This window comes from Dicentrarchus labrax, unplaced genomic scaffold, assembly GCF_905237075.1.
Source record: "Dicentrarchus labrax unplaced genomic scaffold, dlabrax2021, whole genome shotgun sequence".
Classification (NCBI taxonomy): Eukaryota; Metazoa; Chordata; class Actinopteri; family Moronidae; genus Dicentrarchus; species Dicentrarchus labrax.
In genome coordinates this window covers 33,463,869-33,489,037 of record NW_026136704.1, presented here as the reverse complement: position 1 = coordinate 33,489,037, position 25,169 = coordinate 33,463,869, and the positions used below count along the sequence as shown (strand labels likewise).

Here is a 25,169-nt window from a genome sequence, read left to right as displayed (position 1 = left end):
CTGTCTGTATGCAAACTGTAAGGGGTCCAAGGTGGCTGGGATGGTCTTTTTAATGTGTGTCATGACTATCTTTTCAAAACACTTCATCACGATTGGAGTGAGTGCAACAGGTCGATAGTCATTAAGACAGGTCACAGTGTCATTTTTTGGAAGGGACATGATGGTGGTGGCGTAGATGTCTATCAACACCTCCAACAGCTCTGATGAGCAAACCCTGAGTGCATGCCTGGGGATTATCTGGGCCAGCTGCCTTCCGTGGGTTTGTTCTTCTCAGAGCGGAGCGCACCTCTACTGGTGACACAGAGAGTGGTGTGTCCAGTATGCCCTTGTGGCCAGAATCTCTCCCTGTCAGCTGGTGTTGAGGGCCTCGAAACGAGCGTAGAACTCGTTGAGCTTATCCGGTAGTGTGACTCTGCTGGTTGACACCCCCCAACTTTTCTGTTTGTAGTCTGTGATGTGTTGCAGACCTTGCCACATGCTCCGGGGATCAGAGGTGGTGTAAGGAGTTGTCTGTAGAAGGATTGGACAGATATTCCTGAACTTCACTTACAACAACTGGCCACTGGCTGGCAGTGTGTGGGATGATGCACTAGTGGCCACTGGGTGGCAGTGTGTGCAAATAAACCATCAAAACCCACGAATATACAAATCGCTGTCCACTGTAGTGAGCACTGTGTATGAAAGGGTTAAACATAATTTAAGTTCATCATTAACACACACACACACACACACACACACACACACACACACACACACACGCACACACACACAGATAAACCGTGTGATTTCCTGTAAATGGAGAAGGGAGGAGCTACACTGTCTATGACTGCGTGTTCCAGAGAACAGGAAGGAACCTGAAAGTGAAAGTGTTCAGTTGGTTCAGACTCCATTTTGAGTGGACAGCAGAAGGAGGAAACATGCAGGCTGAGGCAGGGTGAGTGTTAATACAACATTATTATTCTGTTACTGTTACTGTGCGTGTGCGTGTGCGTGTGCGTGTGCGTGTGTGAGTGTGAGTGTGTGAGTGTGTGTGTGTGTGTGTGTGTGTGTGTGCGTGTGCGTGTGCGTGTGCGAGTGCGTGTGTGTGTGTGTGTGTGTGTGTGTGTGTGTGCGTGTGTGTACTAACTTGTTGTTTCCTATTTCTGTTTCTGAGCTCACTGTCTGTGTTACTGTTTGACTCTCAGACTGACTTCAGATCAGAAGATGAGTGTTTGTGTGGAGGAAGAGGAGGACAGAGCAGAGTCTGTAGTGTCCAGCTGTCTGTCTATGAAGAGTGACCGGTCCAAAGGTCTTCCTGTAGTCTTCAGTAATGGACCTGGACCCTCAGACTCACAGTAAGAACACTGATACAAACTCATTTATATGACTCACTTTCCTCTGACAATACCATGTTTGTTTTTTTGGATTTAATTAAATTTCCTACTAAACTGTATTTGCTGACTCAATTGAACAAACATTTTATGACTCGTGATGAAGAGAAATCATTCGTCCCAGATTCCACCGGACACGACTGCATCACAATCCGCCCGCTGGAGCTGATCGCTGCCGTTCTCAGGGTTCCTACGCAGTGTAGAAAAATATAGAATTAGATCGATAGAGTTCACAGGGGTAGAAAGTCCAGCAGAGGACCCAAAATTTCCCTTTCCCCGGCCACATCGGCCAACTCTCACTGGGGGATCCCAAGGTGTTCCCAGGCCAGTGTTGAGATGTAATCTCTCCACCTGGTCCTCGGTCTACCCCGTGGCCTCCTCCCAGCTGGACGTGCCAGGAACACCTCCCTCGGGAGGCGTCCTGGAGGCATCCTCACCAGATACCCGAACCATCTCAGCTGAGATGAAGATGATGCCAGCGATGTAATCCTCAGCCCACCACACTGCAGCCCCTCCCCCCCACGACTACGCCTCGATATCCTGTCAAGTTACTTACGACCAAGAATCCGGACACTACTCACGCTTTGGAAATACAGGGATTGGATGGCCCTGAGAAGTGACCCCCTCACCCCATACTCCTGCAGCACTTCCCACAGGATATCCTGGGGAACCCGGTCATATGCCTTCTCCAAATCTACAAAGCACATGTAGACCGGATGGGCATATTCCCAGGCCCCTTCCAAGACACCTGCGAGAGTGAAGAGTTGGTCTGTTGTTCCACGACCAGGACGGAACCGGCACTGTTCTTCTTCAATCAGAGGTTCAACAATCAACCGGACACTCCTTTCCAGCACCTTAGAGTAAACTTTCCCAGGGAGGCTGAGTAGTGTGATGCCTCTGTATTTTGCACACACCCTCTGGTCCCCCTTTTTGAATAGGGGAACCACCACCCCAGTCCGCCACTCCTTCGGTGCTGTCCCTGACTTTCACGCAATGATGAAAAGTCATCATTGCGACGATCATCTAATATCTACAACCATAATATCTACAATCAATAATATCTACTACAGTATCTATTGGTGTTAGTGCCAATGGTATCGTAAGATTGATTGTTTTTATGTTGATAATGAAATTAATCAAACTTTTCTCACGTTTTTCTGGTGGTCTGCAGGAGGTTTTAGATGATCATAAGATCAGTCTGAAGAAGAGATGTGAATGTGTGACTGAAGGGACTGATGAAACAGGAAGTGGAACCCTCCTCAACTGGATCTACACTGAGCTCTACATCACAGAGGGACAGAGTGAAGAGGTTAATACCCAACATGAGGTTTGGCAGCTTGAGACAGCTTCCAAGATGGAGACTCTCCATGACACTCCAATCAGGTGCCACTGATCTGACGAACGGTGTCGCTGGTGTTGGAAAAACCTTCTCAGTGCTGAAGTTCACTCTGGACTGGGCAGAGGGCTCGGAGAACCAAGATGTCAGTCTGGTGGTTCTGCTTTCGTTCAGGGAGCTGAACCTGATCAAAGATGAGCAGTACAGTCTTCTCAGGCTGCTCCATGTTTTCCATCCAACATTACAGAAGGTCACAGCAGAGCAGCTCGCTGTCTGTAAACTTTTGTTCATCTTTGACGGCCTGGATGAAAGCAGACTTTCACTGGATTTCAAGACCAAGAAGGTTGTGTCTGACGTCACACAGAAGTCTTCAGTCAACGTGCTGCTGACAAACCTCATCAAGGGGAATCTGCTTCCCTTGACTCTCGTCTGGATAACTTCCAGACCTGCAGCAGCCAATCAGATCCCTCCTGAATGTGTTGACAGGGTAACAGAAGTACGAGGCTTCACTGACGCCCAGAAGGAAGAGTACTTCAGGAAGAGAGTCAGTGATGAATATCTGTCCAACAGGATCATCTCACACATCAAGACCTCCAGGAGCCTCCACATCATGTGTCTAATCCCAGTCTTCTGCTGGATCACTGCCACAGTTCTGGACCACATGTTGACTACAAACCAGAAAAGGAGAGCTGCCCAAGACCCTGACTGACCTGTACTCACTCTTCCTGCTGGTTCAGACAAAGAGGAAGAAGCAGAAGTATGATGAGGGACATGAGACGAGTCCACAGGAGCTGACAGAGGCTGACAGGAAGGTTCTTCTGAAGTTGGGGAGGCTGGCGTTTGAACATCTGGAGAAAGGAAACATCATGTTCTACCAAGAAGACCTGGAACAATGTGGTCTTGATGTTTCAGAGGCCTCGGTGTACTCAGGAGTTTGTACAGAGATCTTCAAAAGAGAGAGTGTGATATTCCAAAAAACAGTCTACTGCTTCGTTCATCTGAGCATTCAGGAGTTTTGGGCTGCAGTCTACATGTTCCACTGTTACACCAACAGGAACACAGAGGTACTGGAGGGTTTCCTGGGGAAAAAAATATGTTGATTCATCTCTGGACGTTTTCCTGATGGAAACAATGAAGAAATCCCTGAGGAGTAAAAACGGTCACCTGGACCTGTTTGTTCGCTTCCTTCATGGCCTCTCTCTGGAGTCCAACAAAGGACTCTTAAGAGGCCTGCTGGGTCAGACAGACAACAGTCCAGAAACCATCCAGAGAGCCATCAACAACCTGAAGAAGAAGAAGACCCGGTCCTCTCCTGACAGAAGCATCAACATCTTCCACTGTGTGATGGAGATGAACCACCACTCATTCCATCAGGAGATCCAAGAGTTACTGAAGTCAGAGAACAGAGCCAAGAAAGAACTCTCTGCGATCCACTGCTCAGCTCTGGCCATCATGCTGCAGATGTCAGAGGAGGTTCTGGATGAGTTGGACCTGAAGAAGTGAAACACAACACAGGAGGGACAATTGAGACTGATTCCAGCTGTGAAGAACTGCAGAAAGGCTGTGTAAGTCCACATGTGATGAACATTATGAAGCAACTTAAAGCTGAAGCCGTCATTATTAGTAAAGATACACACATGCTCAACATACGACTTCCATATTATCCTTATAACTAATTATTGAAATTAATATTATCATTCTGTGTTAAGAATAAGTTAAACAAAACAAACAAGAAAACCAACAAACCACATTCAGACAGGAAGCTGATGGTGTGACATAATAACACGGTGGCTCAGTGGTTACCGCTGTCGCCTAACAGCAAGAAGAGCCTGTCTGTGTGGAGTTGGCATGTTCTCCTCGTGTTTCTGTGGGTTTCCTCCGGCTGCTCCGTGTCCACCACCATCAAAACACACATGTTAGGTTCACTTCTCCAGTCAGAGCCCTGGACCTGGACCAAGGCTCTGGTTTAGATCTGGAGTTGGTTGCTGGGCGCTGTACAGTGGCTGCCCACTGCTCCTAGTACTTAGGATGGTTAAATGCAGAGGACAGGATTCACTATATGTTGTACTGTGTATGATTGTATATGTGATAATAAAATGTTCTATTGTATAAGATCAGAGACACAAAATACACAAACACATAACTGACGTAAACACATAGCAGTGTAGTTACAAACTACAGTGATGATACAGCTCATTGAACATCACACTGAATAAAGTTTAACAAATACAATGCAGCACCCTGTAAATGAAATCTGTATCATGTTTACATGTCAGTCACTTGGACACTTTGGTCCAAAGCACCAATCTGGGGTTCGTTATGTTGCTCAAGGACACTTTGAATGTGGATGGGAGGAGCTCAAGTTTCAAACCAGCAACCTTCTGCTTTCTGCTTTTATAATAAAAGCGTCAGAGTTTGTTTTAAATGTTATATTCTCTGTATTCACAGACTTTCTGACTGTGAACTCTCATCAACTCACTGTGAAGTTCTGGTCTCAGCTCTGAAGTCCAACCCCCATCTGAGAGAGCTGGACCTGAGTAACAACAACAACCTGAAGGATTCAGGAGTGAAGCTGCTGTCTGCTGGACTGAAGAGTCCAAACTGTAGACTGGAGACAGTTGATGTGTTTGCTCTGTGTATATCTACCAAATCTAATGACTCTGTTTGCACTCAGATTGGATTGATGTTAGAAAGAAAATTGCACGCTTTAAATTACAGTGTGTTAAAAAATCATCAATCAATCAATTGTATCAGTATTTCTGAAAAAACAAAAACTGTGCGGCAGGGGCTTCATGGAATGGGTTTCCATGGCTGAGCAGCTGCATGCAAGCCTTACATCACCAAGTCCAATGCCAAGTGTCGGATGTAGTGGTGTAAAGCGCATCATCACTGGACTGTGGAGCAGTGGAAACGTGTTCTGTGGAGTGACGAATAACGCTTCTCTGTTTGGCAGTCAGATGGTGGAGTCTGGGTTTGGTGGATGCCGGGAGAACGTTACCTGCCTGACTGCATCGTGCCAACTGTGAAGTTTGGTAAAGGAGGGATAATGGTATGGGACTGTTTTTTACAGTTTGGGCTAGGCCCTTTATCTCCAGTGAAGGGCTATGTTAATGCATCAGCATACAAAGACATTTTGGACAATGCTATGCTTCCAACTATGTGGCAACAGTTGGGGAAGGCCCTTTTCTGTTCCAACATGACTGTGCCCCAGCGCACAAAGCAAGGTCCATAAAGACATGGTTTGATGAGTTTGGTGTGAAAGAATTTGACTGGCCCGCACAGAGCTCTGACCTCCACCCCATCGAGCACTTTTGGGATAGACTGGAACGGAGATTGCATCAGTGCCTGACCTCATAAATGCTCCACAGAATGAATGGGCACAAAAGAAACACTCCAAAATCTTGTGGAAAGCCTTCCAAGAAGAGTGGAAGCTGTTATAGCTGCAAAATGGGGACCAACTCCATATTAAAGTATATGTATTTGAAGACAATGTAATTTCAGTCACTGTTGGTATTATGGTTAGGTGGCCGAATACTTTTGTCCATATAGTGTATATATAAGATATGTTGAATGCATTTGCAGGAATAATATCTTTCATAACTTGTTTGATTTAAAAGGTCCAGACGTACAGTTTGCAACCTGCATCCTGTTGGGTTCAGGTGTTTGGAGTTTCCATTTTCTAAACTTGTACATTCTAAACCTTCTTCAGCTCTGAACAGATTATTAAACACTGAATGATTTCAAGCAGGAACATTGTCTTCTAAACTCACATCTTTTATTCTTTATTCAGATTGAGTGACTGCAGTTTGTCAGAGATCAGCTGTTCTTCTCTGGTCTCAGCTCTGAAGTCCAACCCCTCCCATCTGAGAGAGCTGGACCTGAGTTACAACTACAACCTGAAGGATCCAGATGTGAAGCTGCTGTCTGATCTTGTGGAGAGTCCACACTGTAGACTGCAGACTCTGAGGTCAGTAGAGGGTCTGAGTCAGTCCATGCTGGTTCCAGCAGTCTTGGACTAAACACAGATCCAGTATTTGCTGCTTTCCTCAGTGAAGCTGTGAGAGGAGAATGGGGACAGGCTTCAGGATTGGACAGACAGACAGACAGAGAGAGAACAGTCAGCCAATCAGAGAGCCAGAAGCTTGTTGTGATCATGTGTTTGAGTTGATGTGAAGACGACTGTTGTTGTTGTGTTCATGTGTTCAGGAAATAAAGCTGGATTCCAGCTGACAGCATTACAAGATGTATAGAGACAGTGGTCCTCATTCATCCAGTCTGATCTCACACTGTTTGTTCTCTCATTTCTACACTAAACAACTGATCAGTTGGTCTTTGTCACAGCTCTGAGATCAGTCTGACTGAAGCCTGCAAACAAGCATCATTACATTTAGTGACCATGTGGTCTTTGTACAGACCAGGACCTCTGCTGGAGTCCAGTACCCACAGCTGATGTGTTGCTGTTCAGTCTTTGTATGAACATGTAGGACCTTTAACATCAGATATATATCTGTCCATTTGTCTCTTGTTTGTCCAAATAGTTTGAATATTTACACATTTGTCCTGTAAGAGTTCAGATGAAACATTCAAATGTGACTGAGACTGTGGTTTTTATCAGCTTTGAACCCTAACAGCAGTAAATGCATCATTCCAGTGGGCAGTGAATGTCTCTCTGTTTCTGCAGTAATGATGCGTTCAGGGACTCTCAGCACTTTATTTCCACTGTGTACTTCAGTGAAATCTGCAGAGTCAACAGACTTGATGTCCAAAGTGTGTGCAGGTCTGTGAGCTTCAGCTCAGTGTGTTCACTCCAATACGTTAACATGAGAGCTGAAAGGAATCAGGCTACGCTACACAGCCGCTCCACTGCTGGTCTGAACTGGACTGAAGTCCCTGCTGCTCTTTATACTGGATGTGCTGATGGAGGGAGTCTCTGTAAACACTGATTTATCTCTGCTGTCCTCTGTCTCCTTCTCTCCTCAGATGGAAGTGATCTCAGTCAGACAGTGAGCGGTGAGGAAGGAGGTTGTGTTGGAGGATCCGCTGTGTCCTGATGATCCAGAGAGGTTGAAGCAGCAGCATCAGCTCTGACTGGGCCATGTTACTGGGAGGTAGAGTGGAGAGGAGAGCTTCATCCAGCAGTGACTGACAGAGGAATCACAACCAGTGGAGACGACTCTCAGTGCTGCAGTCTGAACTGCTCTGAGATCAGCTCCCTGTGTGTTCCTCTGGATCATGTGACAGAGTATCATCAGTGTATCTGGAGCTGCTGCTGCTGCTGCTCTGTCCGTCTACAGTCTCTGCAGACACACTGAGACTGCTCCACCTGGACCTGGACCTGGACCTGGATCTGGAGTTCATTCAGATCTACAAAACCCAAAGTGACTCTGAAGATTAGTTGTGTTTATGACAACATAACAGTAAATGTATTTTATTCTCAGTGAAATCATATTATCATTACAGTTCTGTATAATCACAGAGGAACAGAACAATAAGTAAAACACGGATCAATTAAAGAATATATTCTTCAAAAAAATGTTTGTATAATTTCTTCTCTCTTTATATTTCCACATTTTATGTTCCTACTGAAAATAAAGTATATTATCTGTACTGGATACTTGTTCCAGACGAGTGCTCGGCTCAGCCCCAATGACTACAGAGTTCTGGGTGGTGTAACCTGGAGGTGGAGCCGTAATGTGAGTGAGGACATCAGCGTTTACTGATGGAACTGTGCTCATATACAGTAACATAATAGGATGTAAACTTTAAAACCAAAAGAGTGTTTTAACAATTCACTTAATGCTTGGTGTCACATCCATGTATGGAGCCTATTAGCAGAACCAAGAAGCAGACTGCAGGCAGGTTGGTGGAAATCAAAGAGCTTTATTTTTTGATGATGATGAGGAAAGTGAACTGGTGGCTGGCGTTGGGGCTGAGATGAGGAATTGTATTCAGGGGTGAAAGCTCTGGAACGATCCAGAAGGGACTGAATGCCAGCACCAGGTTCTTATGAGGGAGAAGAGAAGACCTGATCGACGGGCAGGTGAGCAGAGAGAGAGGGCGAGCATAAACATATCTTATTTTTTTAAGTAAACCACGTCAATTCAATTTTATTTGTATAGCGCCAATTCATAACAGAAGTTATCTCAGGACTCTTTTCAAATAGAGCAGGTCTAGACCGAACTCTTTATAACATTAATTACAGAGACCCAACAGTACCACCATGAGCAAGACCTTGGAGACAGAGAGAGAGAGAGACAGAGAGAGAGAGAGAGACAGAGAGAGACAGAGAGAGAGAGAGACAGAGGTGTCTTCTACATATATTTCTTTCTCTCTATGTCCACTCCCGGGCTCAATAGAAATGAACCCTTTCTGATATAAACAAACATAAAATGTGTCTGCAGTGTTCCCGCTCCTGGCCCCGGCCCCCCGGGCCCCGGGCAACTGTACAATTCAGTTTTATTTGTAAAAACAACACAGAAACCAAAAAGAGCCTCAGTAGCACTCGGGGAGAGGACTCCAGGTTTTTAATTGAAACACGGTCCAACGTGAACATGAACTTACACAGAGAGGGTGCCAACTACAGGGGAGCCGGGGGGGCGGGAGTCCTCTTAATAAGACATAATTATTCTCTAAAATACTGACAGTATCAGCCCCTCCGTGTAATGTCTGATTACAGCAACAAGATTGTGATGCCTGTTGGTGGTTTCAAACATTTTTCACAATAAAGTTTCAGCAGAAAGTTCCACAGAGAAAGTCCAACATGTCTGCATCTTCAACACGAGAAATGAGGAAGTGAGTTTGGTGACGTATGACTCAACATTTAGAGCAGGAAACTACGACTGGTTCAATTTGCAGTCGCAGTGACTGGACAAACCTGCAACAGCTGTCAGGTTGAATTTGTGTTCATTGCTGTGATTGTAACTTCCTGGAGGGACTGGAATATGCTATTTTTGCTGTTGAATGTGTATTTTTTTACTTTGCCATCATCATGGATTATGTGTAAACTTAGGCTGCCATTGATGGATGATTGGTGTGTGAGGAATCAGCTTCTCTCTCTCTCTCTCTCTCTGCTCACCCTTTCTAACGTTGTTTGGTGGTTCTGACAGCAGCCTGTGAGACTTCCTGTCATTGGTCCGAACCTTCCTCTTTATATGCTGCTGCTCACAATCAGTGTCTGAATGAAGCAGCCTGTCCTCTCTGTATGAACACATGTGCAGCGCTGTGAGACACTTTGGACGGATGCGTCCACCTGGCTTCATGCTTTGAGCTCATTTACCTTCATCATTAATTGATCCTGGTTTGGTTAACAGAGGTCAGTCTGAGAGCTCCCTGATACACATTTACATCTGATATCACTTTAAATTTGACTGAACCATTTGAATCTAATGACCCTCAGCAGCATTTAACCAAACGAGTGAGCACAGCTGTACTTCGCTCCAGTGAAGCTTTCAATTGTAACAGTGAGTACATGATGAGTTGACGATGTAATGGGAGGAGGAGGAGGAGGAGGAGGAAGAGGAGCAACATCTTTATAAGGTTTGAGGGTTTCACAGTTGAACACACAACTGAACCTCCTCACATCAGGTATGTTCCACATCTGAATTCAACTTTATACGTTATTATCATATCTCAACATTAATCTCTGAACTATTACACTGCCTCATATTTCTTTATATTACATAATTTTACTCTCATACATGTCAATTACATATAAGTTTATGCAGTTAGAGATTATTTTCATTATCAATGAACCTGAAGAATATTTTCCAGGATTTTGTGTTTTTTTTGGGATTGGAAGCTTTTCTAAAACAATTGTGATGCATGTTGTGATGTTTTTTGCAGAGAAAGTGAAAATTAAAAGGCAACTTGTTCCAGTGAGAATAGAATGCGGACTAGTAACAAGGATGTGAAACATTTTGTGCAAAAAACTACAACAACTGGTCAAATTTCTGGAGAAGTTGTGGTGCAGAAATCCCAGGGTTTGGTTGAATTTACGTTATTATTCTGGAGGGACTGATTAACACTAGCACAGGTACAATTTACACCAAACACAAAGCGGGTTTTGGGCTCACATTCCTTGTGTGGGTAATGATTGATACAAATGACCACGGCAGTAATGTGAGCTGAACATTTGCCCTTTAATCCATCTCACTGTGACGGTATGAGCCCAAAATACACAGAGTCTTCTGTGATTTAATGACAATAAACAGATCAAATGATGCTGAAATCTGACTCTGTCAGTCGGTCTGTGAGATATTCCAACTTCCTCTCTTCCTTTCCTCCAACAGCCTCCTGTTCTGTCTGCCCTGTATTAATATGAAGTAATATCATAGAGCTCTGGGTGCACACAGACGCACACAAGATTGCAGATTTTGAGTGTATTCTCGTTTTTGCATCGACTTTGTTTTAATCTACTCATGTGAATAATTGTATTTGTTTAGATATAGATATATATTGAGTGTATACAGTATATATCTAAATATATCTGCCTTAAAATATTCTGTTAGACGCTACTGACCTATCATAGAAATATTAGAGGAATTCTACCACTGTGTGTCTGCGACCCCCTCCCTAATTGTCACTTTGATCATGAAGGCGACTGTATAGAGTATAAAGGCTATAATATAATATATACATTCACAGTATATCATTTAAATCAGAGCTCTCAAACATTGCTGGTTTTATCATCTGACAGGAGGCTGTTTCAACGTTTAGTTAGTACAATAACGCTCAATATTCTGAAGATATTTCCATTACTTACATCATACTTACCAAAAACAGCAGTTTATTATTTTATATCATATTTGTTGTTTGCAGCCAGTAAAACCCTGAAACCTGCTCTCTGCTTATCAACTGTCACTATCGACCTTTGCAAGGATTTTGTGCCAAATGAAATACAGTTTTTAAAAATAAAATATTGTTTTTATTTCATATGAAGTTTAGTTTAAGCTGATATGAAACAACTCAAAATAATAGTAATTTAAATAAAAATAAGGTGAAGCTGTGGACTGGAGGGAGGGTGATAATATTTTTATTGTTCATATTGAAGGTTAGCAGCTCTATCACTCACAGTAGATTAAAGGCGTTGCCAATAGCAACATACAATTAGACCTGCTGGTGCTTCCAGGTATATTGGTCAAATTTGGCTTTATGTTTACAATTTCTAACAATAATCGTGGTACATAACACATTTTTAGGAAAGTCAAGGACCGGGGGAATGTTTTACTGAAACAAAGGTACATATAATCTAAAGTTGGTGTTTCTAGTGTTAATAGATTGTTAAGTAGTAGCAGTTAAATGTTGTGCTGCTATATCTGATGTTTCTGGATGAATATTACTGCTGCATTAATGGGATTGTTGCATTTTACTGCTCACTAGACATGAAAGGGATTAAGAACTGTAATCTTAAAGCTGGCTGACAAATGCAGTGCAGAACAAAGTTGAATAAAATGGAAATACTTACTTACAAGTAGCTCAAATGTGTGCTTTAGTAAATGTATTGAGTTCGAATCCAGCTGTGGTTTCATTGGGATTATTGATGACGTTGGTGTTGCTGTTGATACTGATGACTGATGACTGATGTCTAGACAGATTTGCAGCCATGAAGAGAAGAGGACTGGTCTTCCTGCTGCTGTCAGGTCTGTAAACCTGCCTCCTTCGCTCTGATCTAAACGCAAACTTTATTTAAAATAAAATGTGGTTAAACAATAAAAACACAAACTACACAGAAAAGTTTAAAGGTTTTATATGTCACTGTCAGTAAAGAGCTGTTAACAGCGCCACAAGTGGCCGTATTTGTTTTCAGAGAGTTTGTTTGTCTGCTGTGTCGTCTGTCAGGCTGTGTGTTGGTCTGTCACCTCCACACTGACGATGTCATCAGATATTTCCACGCCGTCGATACAAAGACCACCTGGACTGAAGCTCAGCGTTACTGCAGGGAAACGTTCACCGACCTCGCCACCATCCAGGATCCAACCAACAACAATGAAGCCATACAGACGATGCAGAGTGGAAAGTTCTGGATCGGACTCTCTTTAAACGACAGTGGCTGGAAATGGTCTCACTGGGACCAGAGCGATTCTGTGCAAACCCGGTTCACCAACTGGGCTGACAAAGAACCGAGGTTCCAGGAGTGTGTGACCATATCTGGACTTGGGGAGTGGTCTGCCATAGACTGTGGAGTTGAACATCACGTGATGTGTTACAGCGGTGAGTCTGAGGGGTTTTCAGTTTGGTTTCTCTTTGGGCAGAAAGTCAGAGCATCCGCACGTGAAGATGGAAATGAAACGTATACAGAGGACAGAGTTTTACTCAGCGATGAGCAGCTGTATAAGAGTGCAGCCATGTTAACACTGGTTGACCTCCTGGAGAATACTAAGAAACTCTGATTAGAGGAAGTTAACTCTGGTTTTATAGAAACGTGTCAGACTGTCCACTCTGTGTCAGCACCGGACTCATATGGTTCAGGCAGAATTAAAACAGTAGAGGGTGAGTTGAACATGACCAGCAGCAGTGATATTATCACAGTACAGTCATAAAAGTACCTCTTTAATGTGTCTGCTTTATGTATGAAAGCCCTGTAAGGTCACTGCCTGGCACTGAGGCAGGTAACCGACCTGTCAGGTTGTCGGTCCTGTTGTGACTGAAAATATCTGCAGGATTCTAACGTGAAAAAAGTTTATTTAAAGTAAATAATCCTTCGTCTGATCTTCACCTTTTCAGCTGAATATGACAAACACATCCTGGTGAAGCAGCTGATGACCTGGTCAGAGGGTCAGACGTACTGCAAGACAAAATACACAGACCTGAGCAGCATCAGCAGTAAGGAGGAGAACGAGCAGATCTCCAGTCTGCTGCAGAGTACCACTGACCCTGACGACGACAGTGAGGATGACAGTGAGGATGACAGTGAGGATGACAGTGAGGATCTCGCCTGGTTCGGTTTGTACAGACAGCTGTGGGTGTGGTCTGACGGGAGCGGTGGCTCCTACCGGCAGTGGGCGTCTGACCAGCCCAAAGAGAAAGAAGACTGTGTGATGGTGGACTCAGTTGACTGGCACAGTGCGCAATGCGATGATACACACCCCTTCCTCTGTTACAGTGGTGAGTCCTTGCTCAGAGTTTCTGAAGAGCCGGATCCATCCGGTCTGATCTGTGTTCATCAGAGTTCTTTCCTCTGCAGATGTCAGACAGTCAGCGATGAGGTTGGTGAAGGTTCGGCTGAGCGGAGGATCTGCAGACCTGAATGACCCGATGCTGCAAGACGCCATCCTGCAGCAGGTCAGAGGACACTTCCTGATGGTTGTCTTTTATTACAGTAGATCTTTGTGTCTTTACAGGAGAAGTTAGAACTTCACAAGTAAATGTGAGATGGACAGGCGGCTCCATTGCATGCTAACAGCAGCTACATTAGCAGTTAGCGGAGATGAGGCAGAGCAGCTGGAGAATATCAGACATTTCTCGTTCTCGCTCCGCTGCTGTCGCTACCAGAAGCATCTCTCGGCTCTGCTCTGTGTAGAATACACAGCATACATTGTTCAGTGGAGGTACAATATGACTAGAGATGTGATCTTAAAGGGTTAGAAAGGACTTTTTCATTTCTTCTGGACATCAAAATCATCTCAAACTGGGGGTCCTGTTTCAGAAATCAGTTCATGCATCATTTATCTGGCATTAAAACGGTTTGCTGACTGTCAATAATCAATCATAGTGGTCGATATAAAGTGACGTTGATGTCTGTAAACTTTCAGCTGGAGCAGAAACTGCAGGATGGAGGGATCAGAGAGGAGGTGAAGCTGCGTTGGAGGAGGCAGTCTGATGGGAGGATTTTCCACAGAGAGGAGGAGACAGCGCCCCCTGTTGACTGGGAGGACGAAGATTTCTGTGACAGTTCAACAGTTCAAATCAACTGATTGTTATTGGCTGATATTCATCATTTCTGATTTAGTTTGTGATCTTGTTTCTGTTTCCTATATACTTATGTTTGCTTAAAGATAAAGTCTAAAACTACCTTAAAGGTCCAGTGTGTAACACTTGGGAGGATCTGTAGAGATGGAGGACAGGAAGTGAAGGCAGAATAGATGAAACGGAGGAAAGTCTGAGCTCATTTAAAACAATATTAGAGAGAAAATCACAACAATCTGAGTTTCTGCTCAGAGTTTCTGCTCTACCGCTGCGTCCACTGGTTGGTGATTATTATTGTGTGAATTTGGTGATTTAACATGTTAACATTTGTCACTAAGGACGGAGGCAGCGGTAGACCAGAAACTCTGTCTCTCTTTTTGTCAGTGGAGTCTGGTGGCTTTGAAGAGAGAATAGATCGATGTTACATTCAGTTCCCGTCAGAAAGGGTCTGACAGCGAGCTGAAGAGCTGAATATCTGCCCCGTCCACAGAGGTTCTCACAAGATGTTGGTTTGTTATTTCTCCGTCAATTTCTTTCATTTTTCTTTTTTATGAACAAAAACATCAATAAATGCTCCTTGTGGTTTCTCAGTTTGATCGATTTGAGCGGCCGTAAATAAAACCAACATTGATAGTTTGTGACAGTGTAGAAAATCACTTCCTGTCCTCCATCTGCGACACAGTGATGTCATGTTCAATAGGATATAATACTCATAGGTACGTTTTCATTAGTGTACAATCAGCTGAGAATAAGAATCGTTGTGTTGTTGTTACCTTAGAACGAGACGTTTTCACAAACCAAACACGAGCCTTCTGATGCCTTATCTTTTATTATTTGTCTGAATGCCTATAAACTATCATTTCTTATTATATTAAACAGTTTTTTGATCTTATTTTGTTTGTAGGGTGAATATATAATATCTGTTCAGGCACTATAGATGTATAATAACGTTACAACAATGATTATTAATGTGCACTGGACCTGGAGAGTAAGTAAATAAACAAATACAAAACTAATGTTTGCTTATTATTTATGACATAATTATATTATTCTCATGCTTTCATGTAAAAGCAGGATTTCAGCTCATTTTCAACTCCAACTGATTATTTTCATTATGGATTCATCTGCTGATTATTTTCCATCCATCAACCTTTTTTTTATTCCTATCAAATAATTCACTGAACACACTTTGATTGGTTCCTTATATCAAAAGTGGTTTTGTTTTATTCACAGAGAGAACATAAACTGCATCATCAGAGCTCAGAGGGTTTTAAAAAACATCCAGACTGAATATAAAAGTCACATGTTAGTATCAAAACAGCATTTATCAGCTTATAAATGAGCTCAGAAATGTCAATAAAAACAGAATTTTAAAGCCCAAAGTGACAAAATTTTAGTAGTAAAAATGTTTTATCATGTTTTAACTTGTAAGCATGCAGTCATTAAACTCATAATTAAGTTAAAGCCTGTGTACAGAGGCCCAAACCTGATTTATTGGAAAATGAATAAATGAAACTATTTGTATAAAATTATTCTCATGTTTCTGTTTCTCACAATTTACCGAATCATTTCTAAAGTTATTTTGTTTCTTTTCATTTATTTTCCGATTTTCTTGAGAATTTCATTAATTAATTTTTGACAAATGTTATTATTTTGTAGTTTTGTGGATATTTCTTATGCTCCTTATTGATTTATTTTATTTCATTTCCTTCCTTCTCTTTGTAGTATTTTATTTATTTATTTCTCAAGATTTTTTCCAGTTTGATGAATTCTACTTTCACATCTTCAATGTTATTGGCCTATTTCTCAGTGTATTACATTCCAGTCATCAATTAATTCATTATATATTTTATTTTCTGATTAGTCATTTTGGTCCTCCGTACATTCAGACTCAAACATGTTCGATAACACAACTCAACAATCTGTGAATATCATCAGTGAAACATTTCTTCTGTGCATCTACTAGTCTGACTGTTGTCCTGCAGCGCCCCCCTGTGGTCAGACAGGTGTAGTGGTTCCAGGCTCAGATGTGTCAGTGATGCAGGTTTCACTGCAGCAGGCAGTTGCACTTGATGTTCTTCTCTTTGTGTGTGGCTCCGAACAGCTGGATGGCCTGTTTGTTGATCAGAGTCCAGAAGTTCTCGAAGGAGATGTTCTGACCGCTCTGGACGTCCATCTGCTGCAGAACCTGAGCCAGACCGTCCTCATTGTCCACCGTCTGAACACAGGAAACAGGAAGTGAGCACAGTGAGCCACGTCGGGTTTGCTGCTCCTTAAATTATAACCCGGGACCATGAGAAAGTTCAGAACTGTACGGAATCACTGAAAGGCACGTGAAAAATTTTTTATTCAAAACTTTTAATTACTTTCCACCTGTGAAAACTGTCTGAAAACAGATGAAAACATTTAAACTTGATCATGAGAAAAAGAAATGCTGGTGAAAACATAATTTTTAATTTCAAAATATAATCCCCTTTTTTTTAAAGCTTAAAATATTTTTTTCCAGCTGTGAAAACTGGCTGAAAACAGCTGGAAAAATTAAAAACTTAAATGTTTTGCCTTTCATGGCTTCCGTAGAAAATTTAACTGAGTGTGTTCATTGCCAGAGAGAGTGAAGTGTGTTGTGATTGGAGGATGAGCTGTGATGTCACAGTGTGTACCTTGGCAAATCCCGGCAGCTGATTGGAGATCATGGTCTGGAACTGTGTGGTGTTCATGGTCGGTCCGTCATCTGCAGCTTTATGAAACTCCGTGACCAACGTGTTGATGGCCAGCTCTAAATCTGAGTACTGAGACAGCAGCCAAACACAGGCAATCAATATCAGTAATCAATAATCAATAATCAGTACCAAACTGTACAAATCCTGTGAATGTTTTGGGATCAGATCATCAGTTTTCCCTTCAGTAAGAGAACTGGGTCTCTGTGGATATTTTCAGTATGAAGTAAAACTTCTCCTGCTGCTGCAGTTTCACATTAAAAGCATTTGACTGGTGAGTTGACTTTTATTATGAAGTAGTTACAGGAAATGCAGTGTGCCCTGCAGCTTACTCACACAATGAAAAAGGTCAATTATTGTCTGGTTTTGTTTGTTTGGCCGCACCCAGAAAGGATCAGTATTAAACTGTATTTGCTGTTAACCAACCAGCACTGACATCTTAATGATTGTAACTTTAAAAGTATAAAAGTATTAACACCAAAATACACAAACAGAAGCAACAGTAAAAGTACTCATTGTGCATTTCAGAGTAATGTTTGTTACGTTATCACATCCATCACTGGATGTTTGTTTCCAGAAACTCTCTGCAGCTGGAATCTGAAGAATTCCTAACAGCGATCAGCATCTACTGCCTGAGCTGAAGGTATTTCTCAACAGATCAGAGCCTGTTTCACTCGACCTGCATCCGCCTGACGTTTACTACAGTTCCCAGAATGCCCTTCAGCAACAGTCCTAACTGTGTTTGGTATCAAGAGCAGCGGTGGAAGAAGTACTCATACCACATTAATATAAATATATATATTATATGACTGGATTATAATTATTGATGCATTAACTCTAATTTTAAGGACTTTGTGTGCTACCCATAATATTACATCATCATTTATTTGTTGATTATATTTAGTATTTTTAATCTGAATCTGCAAACTAATTAAAGTTGTTCAATAATTGGATGTGTATATAATACTATAATACCCAAATTTGTATAGTACTTTGCAGATTGCAACTCCATCACTTCATCCTCTGCTTCCAAGCGGGAAGGTGAAACTACGGTGGCCACGAAATACGCAAAAAACACAAAAGTCCCTCGATCCGGTGTTTGGTTTGTCCGTTCTGGGCTACCATAGAAACATCGCGGTTCAACATGGGGACTCCATTGAAGGAGCAATTTTGTCCAATCACTGCAACTTTTCCACAAATTTAACCAATAATTGTAAAACGTTGAACCCTTAACTATGTCTCCAAACTACTACAGATTTTATTGTCACTGAAACAAGCTATTTTTGTAGTTTTCACTTTCTCTAACAATTTCATTGCAAAAAAAACATCACATACATCACTTTTTGTTTTACAAAAGCTGTAAAATCCTGGAGAGTGTGATAAAATTTGCATTAAACATCCAGTGTTTAGGATTTACTGCCATCTAGTGGTGCAGTTGCAGATTGCAACTCCCTTGCTTCACCCTCCGTTTAACCACTTTTCCAAAGTAACAAAAGTAAAAAAACGATTCTTATTTTCAGGTGATTATACACTAATGAAAACATACCTATGAATATTATATTCCATTTCTGGCAATAGATCCTCCTCAGTGTTACCCAATGACTACTCTTATTATTTAAAGGTGGGACACTTACTATCACAGAGTGAGTGATTATGTCCACACAGGATCTTTGCAGTTCCTGTCAGCCAATCAGAATCAGGGGTAATGTTTGAGTGTTACAGTTAAAGTTAATCATTGATTCAACCTGTGCAGTAAGTACAGGTCCAGGTGTGTTGGACAGTAACTGATTACATGTAAATATCTAACAATAATTATTATATAAACCAGGTTACACTTTTAAAAATGTGTAATTAGATGACACTTATATTAAACTTTGGATTACATTTTCAAAATATGACAATTTTAAATGTACAATATTAAATTATATATATAATATACCTCTTTTCATTAGATATTTAGATAAAGTCGTATATCTAGATAGGTGTCTATTAACACTTAAACATAGTGTAATTTAAATCTGTATATGTGATGCTGTTCTCGTTATTTTGTTGAAATAATTGATTGTTTGTGACTCATCCTAAAGGTGGAACATGATTGTCTAATGACCATCAGATGTGTAAGTAGGGTGTGACCTATTTAAGATATCAGTGCCTGAAGAAGCCTGAATGTTATCAGCTAAATAATAGAGAGATAAAGTGCAGACACACTCTTTTTCCTGCTCTCAAGTCTACTACCAGTGATCAGCACCTCGATTCAATCTTTGGTCCCTTTTCTATATTATTTATCACCATCATTGCAGTCAGCTTCTCCCGGTTAGGATTCCTTCAGTGTTCATGGTTCAGGAGGTTTCTACCGGGAGCCCAATGATCCACAGAGGTCTCCTCCTCTCCAACACAAACAGACCCGCTGATTAAAACCACTAAACACACTGAATAAAGCAGTTCCACCTTAAACACACTGAATAAAGCAGTTCCACCTTAACAATCACTGCTTCTCCCACGCTGTTGGACAGACAAAGGACGTCCCGGAGGGGCTGCGAGCCGAGCTGCTGCTAACGTTAGCTCAGCTTGTTTCTCTGATAACTTAAGATCCAGACGTCCGATGACTAAAATCCTTCATCCGGTTCAAATCTAGAGTTAAAAAGCACCAAGATCTAAACAGTGGATGGTAACAATGTGGCTTCAGACTGGATCAACAGTCAATGTATGACAGCTTCTGGCAGACAACCACAACGCTGACGCAGGCACAAAGGGGATATGACGCCATCGACAGGCGACTGAGTTTGAACATTGTTGGAAACATTTGGGATAATGCAGATTATAACTATAAAACAAGTATATCTCCGTCCTTACTGAAGTAAAGCAGCTCTTCTGTTGATCTCCTCATTGTGGAAAGTTCTTCTGGAAAACCAGGTTTTTTTTTACAGCAAAAAAACAGAATTCATGTAATTATTATGAGTTTTAAATCTAAACGGTTTCTCTCAGTGACTCCAGTGATGACGAGCTGCGACCTGCAGCTCTGACGTCTTTAAACTTTTTCCTCCATTAATGCTCTGGATTCTTTAATCTTTACAAGGGAATGGGGTCAATCTCATTGCCAGTGGATTGTTAACAACCATGCTCACAACAATGGTTTTCAGCAAAGAAAATTAATAAATAATCACAGAAATCATGCAATGTCATTTTAATTTGACCAGCTGTAGATGCTGAATATGAAAAGTGAATATCGTTCACATGGAAAAGGTTTTAACAGAATGTTTTTTCGTCAGTTTTGTAGGATAAGGTGCAAAAGTTCCTAAGTGCTATAGATACAGGGTAGAGGTCAATGCTGTAGATACAGGGCAGATGTCTGTACACCCTATTTGATTCATATAATAGTAACAGTAATCATATTATTAATACTAACTTTATTAATAAGTTTTAGTTTTAGGGTTAGACCAATAATTTGACATTAATTGTGTGACTGCTGTAAACTGCAAAGAATCAGACTCTAATCTCCTTTATTTTGCATCTTCTGTTCTTTCTTCAGGAAATGAATATATTGTAGTTCTATATAGTTCTTCTTAATGCGTGCCACTGGGTCACATTCAACTTAAAATCAATGAAACAAGGAAGTAGAAATACTACCACTTTAGACCACAGGGGGCCACCAGAATCAACACAAACTAATAAATGATAAAACTTCCTTGTAGCTGCGTTACACAGTTATATTATTTACAGCTGATTTTTACTTATAAGACATAAAGAGGCCTTTGAGTTACAGCAGTTGGTTTATAGTGTTAGCAGTTTGATTTGCTTTGTGTGTAATGTGTTAGCAGTTTGAGAAGTGAGTCTGCAGTTTGTGAACAGCAGTACTCAGACTGTCAGTGTTGATTTTGTAGGAGGGAAATCAGCATTCAAACAGTAAGCAGATAAAATACTGTTTACACACCGGGGTTTCATTTGTACGGAGGAGGATTAGGGCCACATGTGGACAATTGATTACAGCTGTGAGTTTAAAGTTCAGATATAATGAATTTCTTGCTGATAGCAATGGTGGTTTTCCTGTAAAACAAAATGTGACGCTCTCAACCAATAATATCCTGACATCTTCAACTAGCTAACAGCAAAGCTTGCTACCGGAGCTCACTGTTTACTGTACAAACACACAACTTTATCACAAACTGGATCATAGTTTATGGAGAGAATACTGTCTGGTTTTCTCTCTGACGTTCTCCGGCTGCTCTGCCTCAACTATCTCTAACTCTATCACAATCTGTTACAGGCCCTCACAATCCTCAGATTTGGAATCTAGGGCTCCCAACAGCACATTCACATCCAGTGTCTGCCAAATTCCCTCCCCACTCACAAGAGTTGGAATTTGAGGGAGTTTCTCTTTAAATACTGAAATTATGACAACAAAACGCCGGCCCCTGGCGTCTGAGGGGCCCCTCTGAGCAGCTGTTTTCTGGTGCTGCATGCAGTTTAACAGTGAAACAGCTGAATGAGATCAGACCGAGCTGCTCTCTGAGGACTGACTGTTGTTGTGAAAGAGGGCGGCGGCTGCAGAGCTGCTCCGCCAGGATTCAACAGAAATCTGCCTGATGTCAGAACAGCTGCTGGTGTTCACATTAAATCAAACTTTTCCTCAAAGGTTCAAAATGTTCTCAACTTCTGCCCGAAGAGCAACAACTGGGCTGAACGTCTCTTTTCAAACAGCATCAACGCGTCACAACATACAAATGAGTTCAATCATGTTGATCTGCTGTTCAGTTGCAGGGTGACAGACGATATCGATCCTATTGCAGGACGTCTTAACAGGAGAAGATCTGAACATTAAAGTCTCCATGAAGTCAGAATCAGTGTGTGTATCTGCTCTGTCTCCTGTCCTCCAGTATCTGTCCAACACTGACAGGAAGTATATCTGCCGTTAGCGTGCGACAGAACCGGGCTCAGCAGCCGGACCGGGATCAAACACAGCCTCCGAGGTCCAGCTGTGTTCACTGGACAGTAGACACTGACACTAGCTCATAGTGCTAGCTGCTATTGGCTGCTGTAAATGCCAATCAATATAGATAGATAGATAGATAGATAGATAGATAGATAGATAGATAGATAGATAGATAGATAGATAGATAGATAGATAGATAGATAGATAGATAGATAGATAGATATTGTCGTGGATATATTAAACATATCCACGACATGTCCCTCCCTAACTGCTTCATGGGGACTTTAATGCACAATAAGGAAGTTACAGCTGTCACACCCATGTACTACTCCCAGGTAGACACATCAGGAGCGGGACATAGTCTTCAGTTCACGTGCAGTGTAGACGTATGAGAAGAGATAAAGTGTATTTAGACAGCTGTACGCTGTGGCTGAGTGAGTGACGTGTAGGACCCTCGGGAGGTGGTTTCAGGTGGCGTACAGGTTGCAGGGATTGGACGTAATGGTTGTGCAGAATCAACTGGGATCGGTCAGATAGTCCCTCCAGGAAGTTGCAGAAATGAACACAAATTCAACCAATCAGCATGAATTCTGTGCGACCTTGCAGTTTTGTCCCATCACTGTAGTTTCCCATGTCCCCAAAATACTAGAGCTGTTATTCTCAGTGGAATGAGTTGCCTTTGATTTTTAATTATACATAAAAACATCTATTGACAGTTTTTTAGAAAAGCTGCTGTGAATCATTCTCTGCTGCAACAAGTAAAGCCTGCGGGACCCCGGAAGTACAGACACTGAAAACTATTAGTTCATATTTATGGCAGGAAGTAGCTTTGTCTCGTTTTCTAATCTAAAATCATCTAAAATGTTGTTAATAACTATTAAATATAATAAATGATCCTGGCCTTTAGCATTTAATCTGACATCACTACATTCACTGACTCTCTGCACAACAAACAACAAACAAGCAAATAAACAAAAAACGACCACAAGAGACAAAACAAAGCCGACCTATGAACTTTATAATAAAGTGATGTGATAAAGCTTTAAACATGTTCAAACACTTCCTGGAGGGACTGCACACACACTGCACACACACACTGCACACACACACTGCACACACACACTGCGCACACACACACACACTGTACACACACACACACACTGTACACACACACTGCACACACACACTGCACACACACACACTGCACACACACACACTGCACACACACACTGCACACACACACACTGCACACACACACACTGCACACACACACTGCACACACACACACTGCACACACACACACTGTACACACACACTGCACACACACACACACACTGCACACACACACTGCACACACACACACACTGCACACACACACTGCACACACACACTGCACACACACACACTGTACACACACACTGCACACACACACACACTGTACACACACACACACTGCACACACACACACACTGCACACACACACTGCACACACACACACTGCACACACACACACTGCACACACACACACTGCATACACACACTGCACACACACACACTGCACACACACACTGCACACACACACACTGTACACACACACTGCACACACACACACACTGCACACACACACTGCACACACACACACTGTACACACACACACACACACTGTACACACACACTGTACACACACTGCACACACACACTGTACACACACTGCACCACACACACACACACACACACACTGTACACACACACTGCACACACACACACACACACACACACACACACACACACAAACTGTACACACACACACACACACACACTGCACACACACACTGTACAATGTGGACTGTGTGCAGCCACGCCCAACCTGTGTGTCCAGGTGTCCACACACTTGTGTCCACATGTGTTTGCCGTCCATCAGTTGTCTGCAGATGAGCACTTATGTGTCTGTAATAGATTGAGTTAGTGAGGAGAACTTTAATGTATGAACGGACTCTCCTCGGTGTATTTGAACGCACCGTGCTGCCGACCTGAGATCAGTTTTAATTAGATTTCTGTTTAATTGCGCCGCTAATTAATAAACTCGTTAATTAAATTCATGTTTTTAATCCTTTAGATCATAAATCCTGGAAAGCGTTTAAACTTTAATTCGGAACAATTTTAACAATCAAAGCGACATTTCCCCTCCTCCTCCTCCTCCTCCTCCTCCTCCTCCTGCTGCTGCTGCTGCTGCCGACCCCCGATTACTGATCGATAGTGATCGATAGTGATCGATCAGTCCGCAGCTGAGAGTTCGGATCGTCTTACCTTGGTCGCCATGAGAGCGGATTCAGAGTCCGAGAGACACCGAGAGACACCGAGAGACTGCCGGAGGTTCACACAGTGAGACTGCTGAGAGTCACTGAGTCCTCCCACACACACACACACACACACACACACACACACACACACACACACACTGTTTGTCTTTAAAGTGTCTTTGTGTGTCCGCTGCTATCAGCCCCACCCCGGCTCTATCTGCCCCTGCAGGGTTGTGGGGGCAGTTTTCGGGGGTTTCACTGCAGCATTAATATATTATATATTAATATAATTATATCAATTAATATAACATAATATAATTATATGAATGTATATTATATATTCATATCTATTCATATAGAAACCTGTGATTTATGTTTTAGTTTATGAGTGAGTGAAATGAATGAGTAAAGCTGGAAGCAGTGAGGAGAAAAGGGACCGATGGAGAACCTGTTGCTGAGTGAGATTCATATAATAATAATATATATGATATAATATATATATAATAATATATAATGATAATAATATAGAATATATAATAAACTTTTATAAAACAACTGAAAATGACTTTTAGCTGTACTTTGATATTTACACTGTAAAACAATACAATGGGC

At 42.1% G+C, this 25,169-nt stretch overlaps 3 protein-coding genes across 7 annotated transcripts; 2 read left to right on the top strand and 1 right to left on the bottom strand.

Moving 5' to 3' along the window:
* Positions 1-825: 825 nt before the first annotated feature.
* LOC127362971 (ribonuclease inhibitor-like) lies at positions 826-8,239 on the top strand. 5 transcript variants are annotated; one of them, XM_051399395.1, is made up of 5 exons: positions 826-934; positions 1,185-1,334; positions 5,155-5,257; positions 6,603-6,673; positions 7,687-8,239. In XM_051399395.1, the coding sequence occupies exons 1-5, from the start codon at positions 918-920 to the stop codon at positions 7,694-7,696; spliced, it is 351 nt and encodes a 116-aa protein (XP_051255355.1). In that variant the 5' UTR covers positions 826-917; the 3' UTR covers positions 7,697-8,239. The 5 variants fall into 5 exon arrangements, 3 of the variants coding, with proteins under 3 accessions (XP_051255355.1, XP_051255354.1, XP_051255356.1); XR_007884610.1 differs by lacking the exon at positions 7,687-8,239 and having other exon boundaries at positions 5,155-5,755; positions 6,497-6,646; XM_051399394.1 differs by lacking the exon at positions 5,155-5,257 and having other exon boundaries at positions 827-934; positions 6,497-6,673.
* Positions 8,240-10,220: 1,981 nt separating this feature from the next.
* LOC127362965 (macrophage mannose receptor 1-like) lies at positions 10,221-15,626 on the top strand. Its single transcript, XM_051399386.1, has 6 exons — positions 10,221-10,290; positions 12,294-12,344; positions 12,544-12,915; positions 13,429-13,809; positions 13,889-13,986; positions 14,457-15,626. Exons 2-6 carry the CDS (start codon positions 12,308-12,310, stop codon positions 14,616-14,618), a joined length of 1,050 nt encoding a protein of 349 aa, XP_051255346.1. The 5' UTR covers positions 10,221-10,290; positions 12,294-12,307; the 3' UTR covers positions 14,619-15,626.
* Positions 15,627-15,798: 172 nt separating this feature from the next.
* On the bottom strand, positions 15,799-24,718 carry LOC127362985 (uncharacterized). The gene is made up of 3 exons (XM_051399416.1): positions 24,565-24,718; positions 17,271-17,399; positions 15,799-16,828 (listed from the first exon to the last, which is right to left on the bottom strand). Exons 1-3 carry the CDS (start codon positions 24,574-24,576, stop codon positions 16,658-16,660), a joined length of 312 nt encoding a protein of 103 aa, XP_051255376.1. The 5' UTR covers positions 24,577-24,718; the 3' UTR covers positions 15,799-16,657.
* Positions 24,719-25,169: the final 451 nt, after the last annotated feature.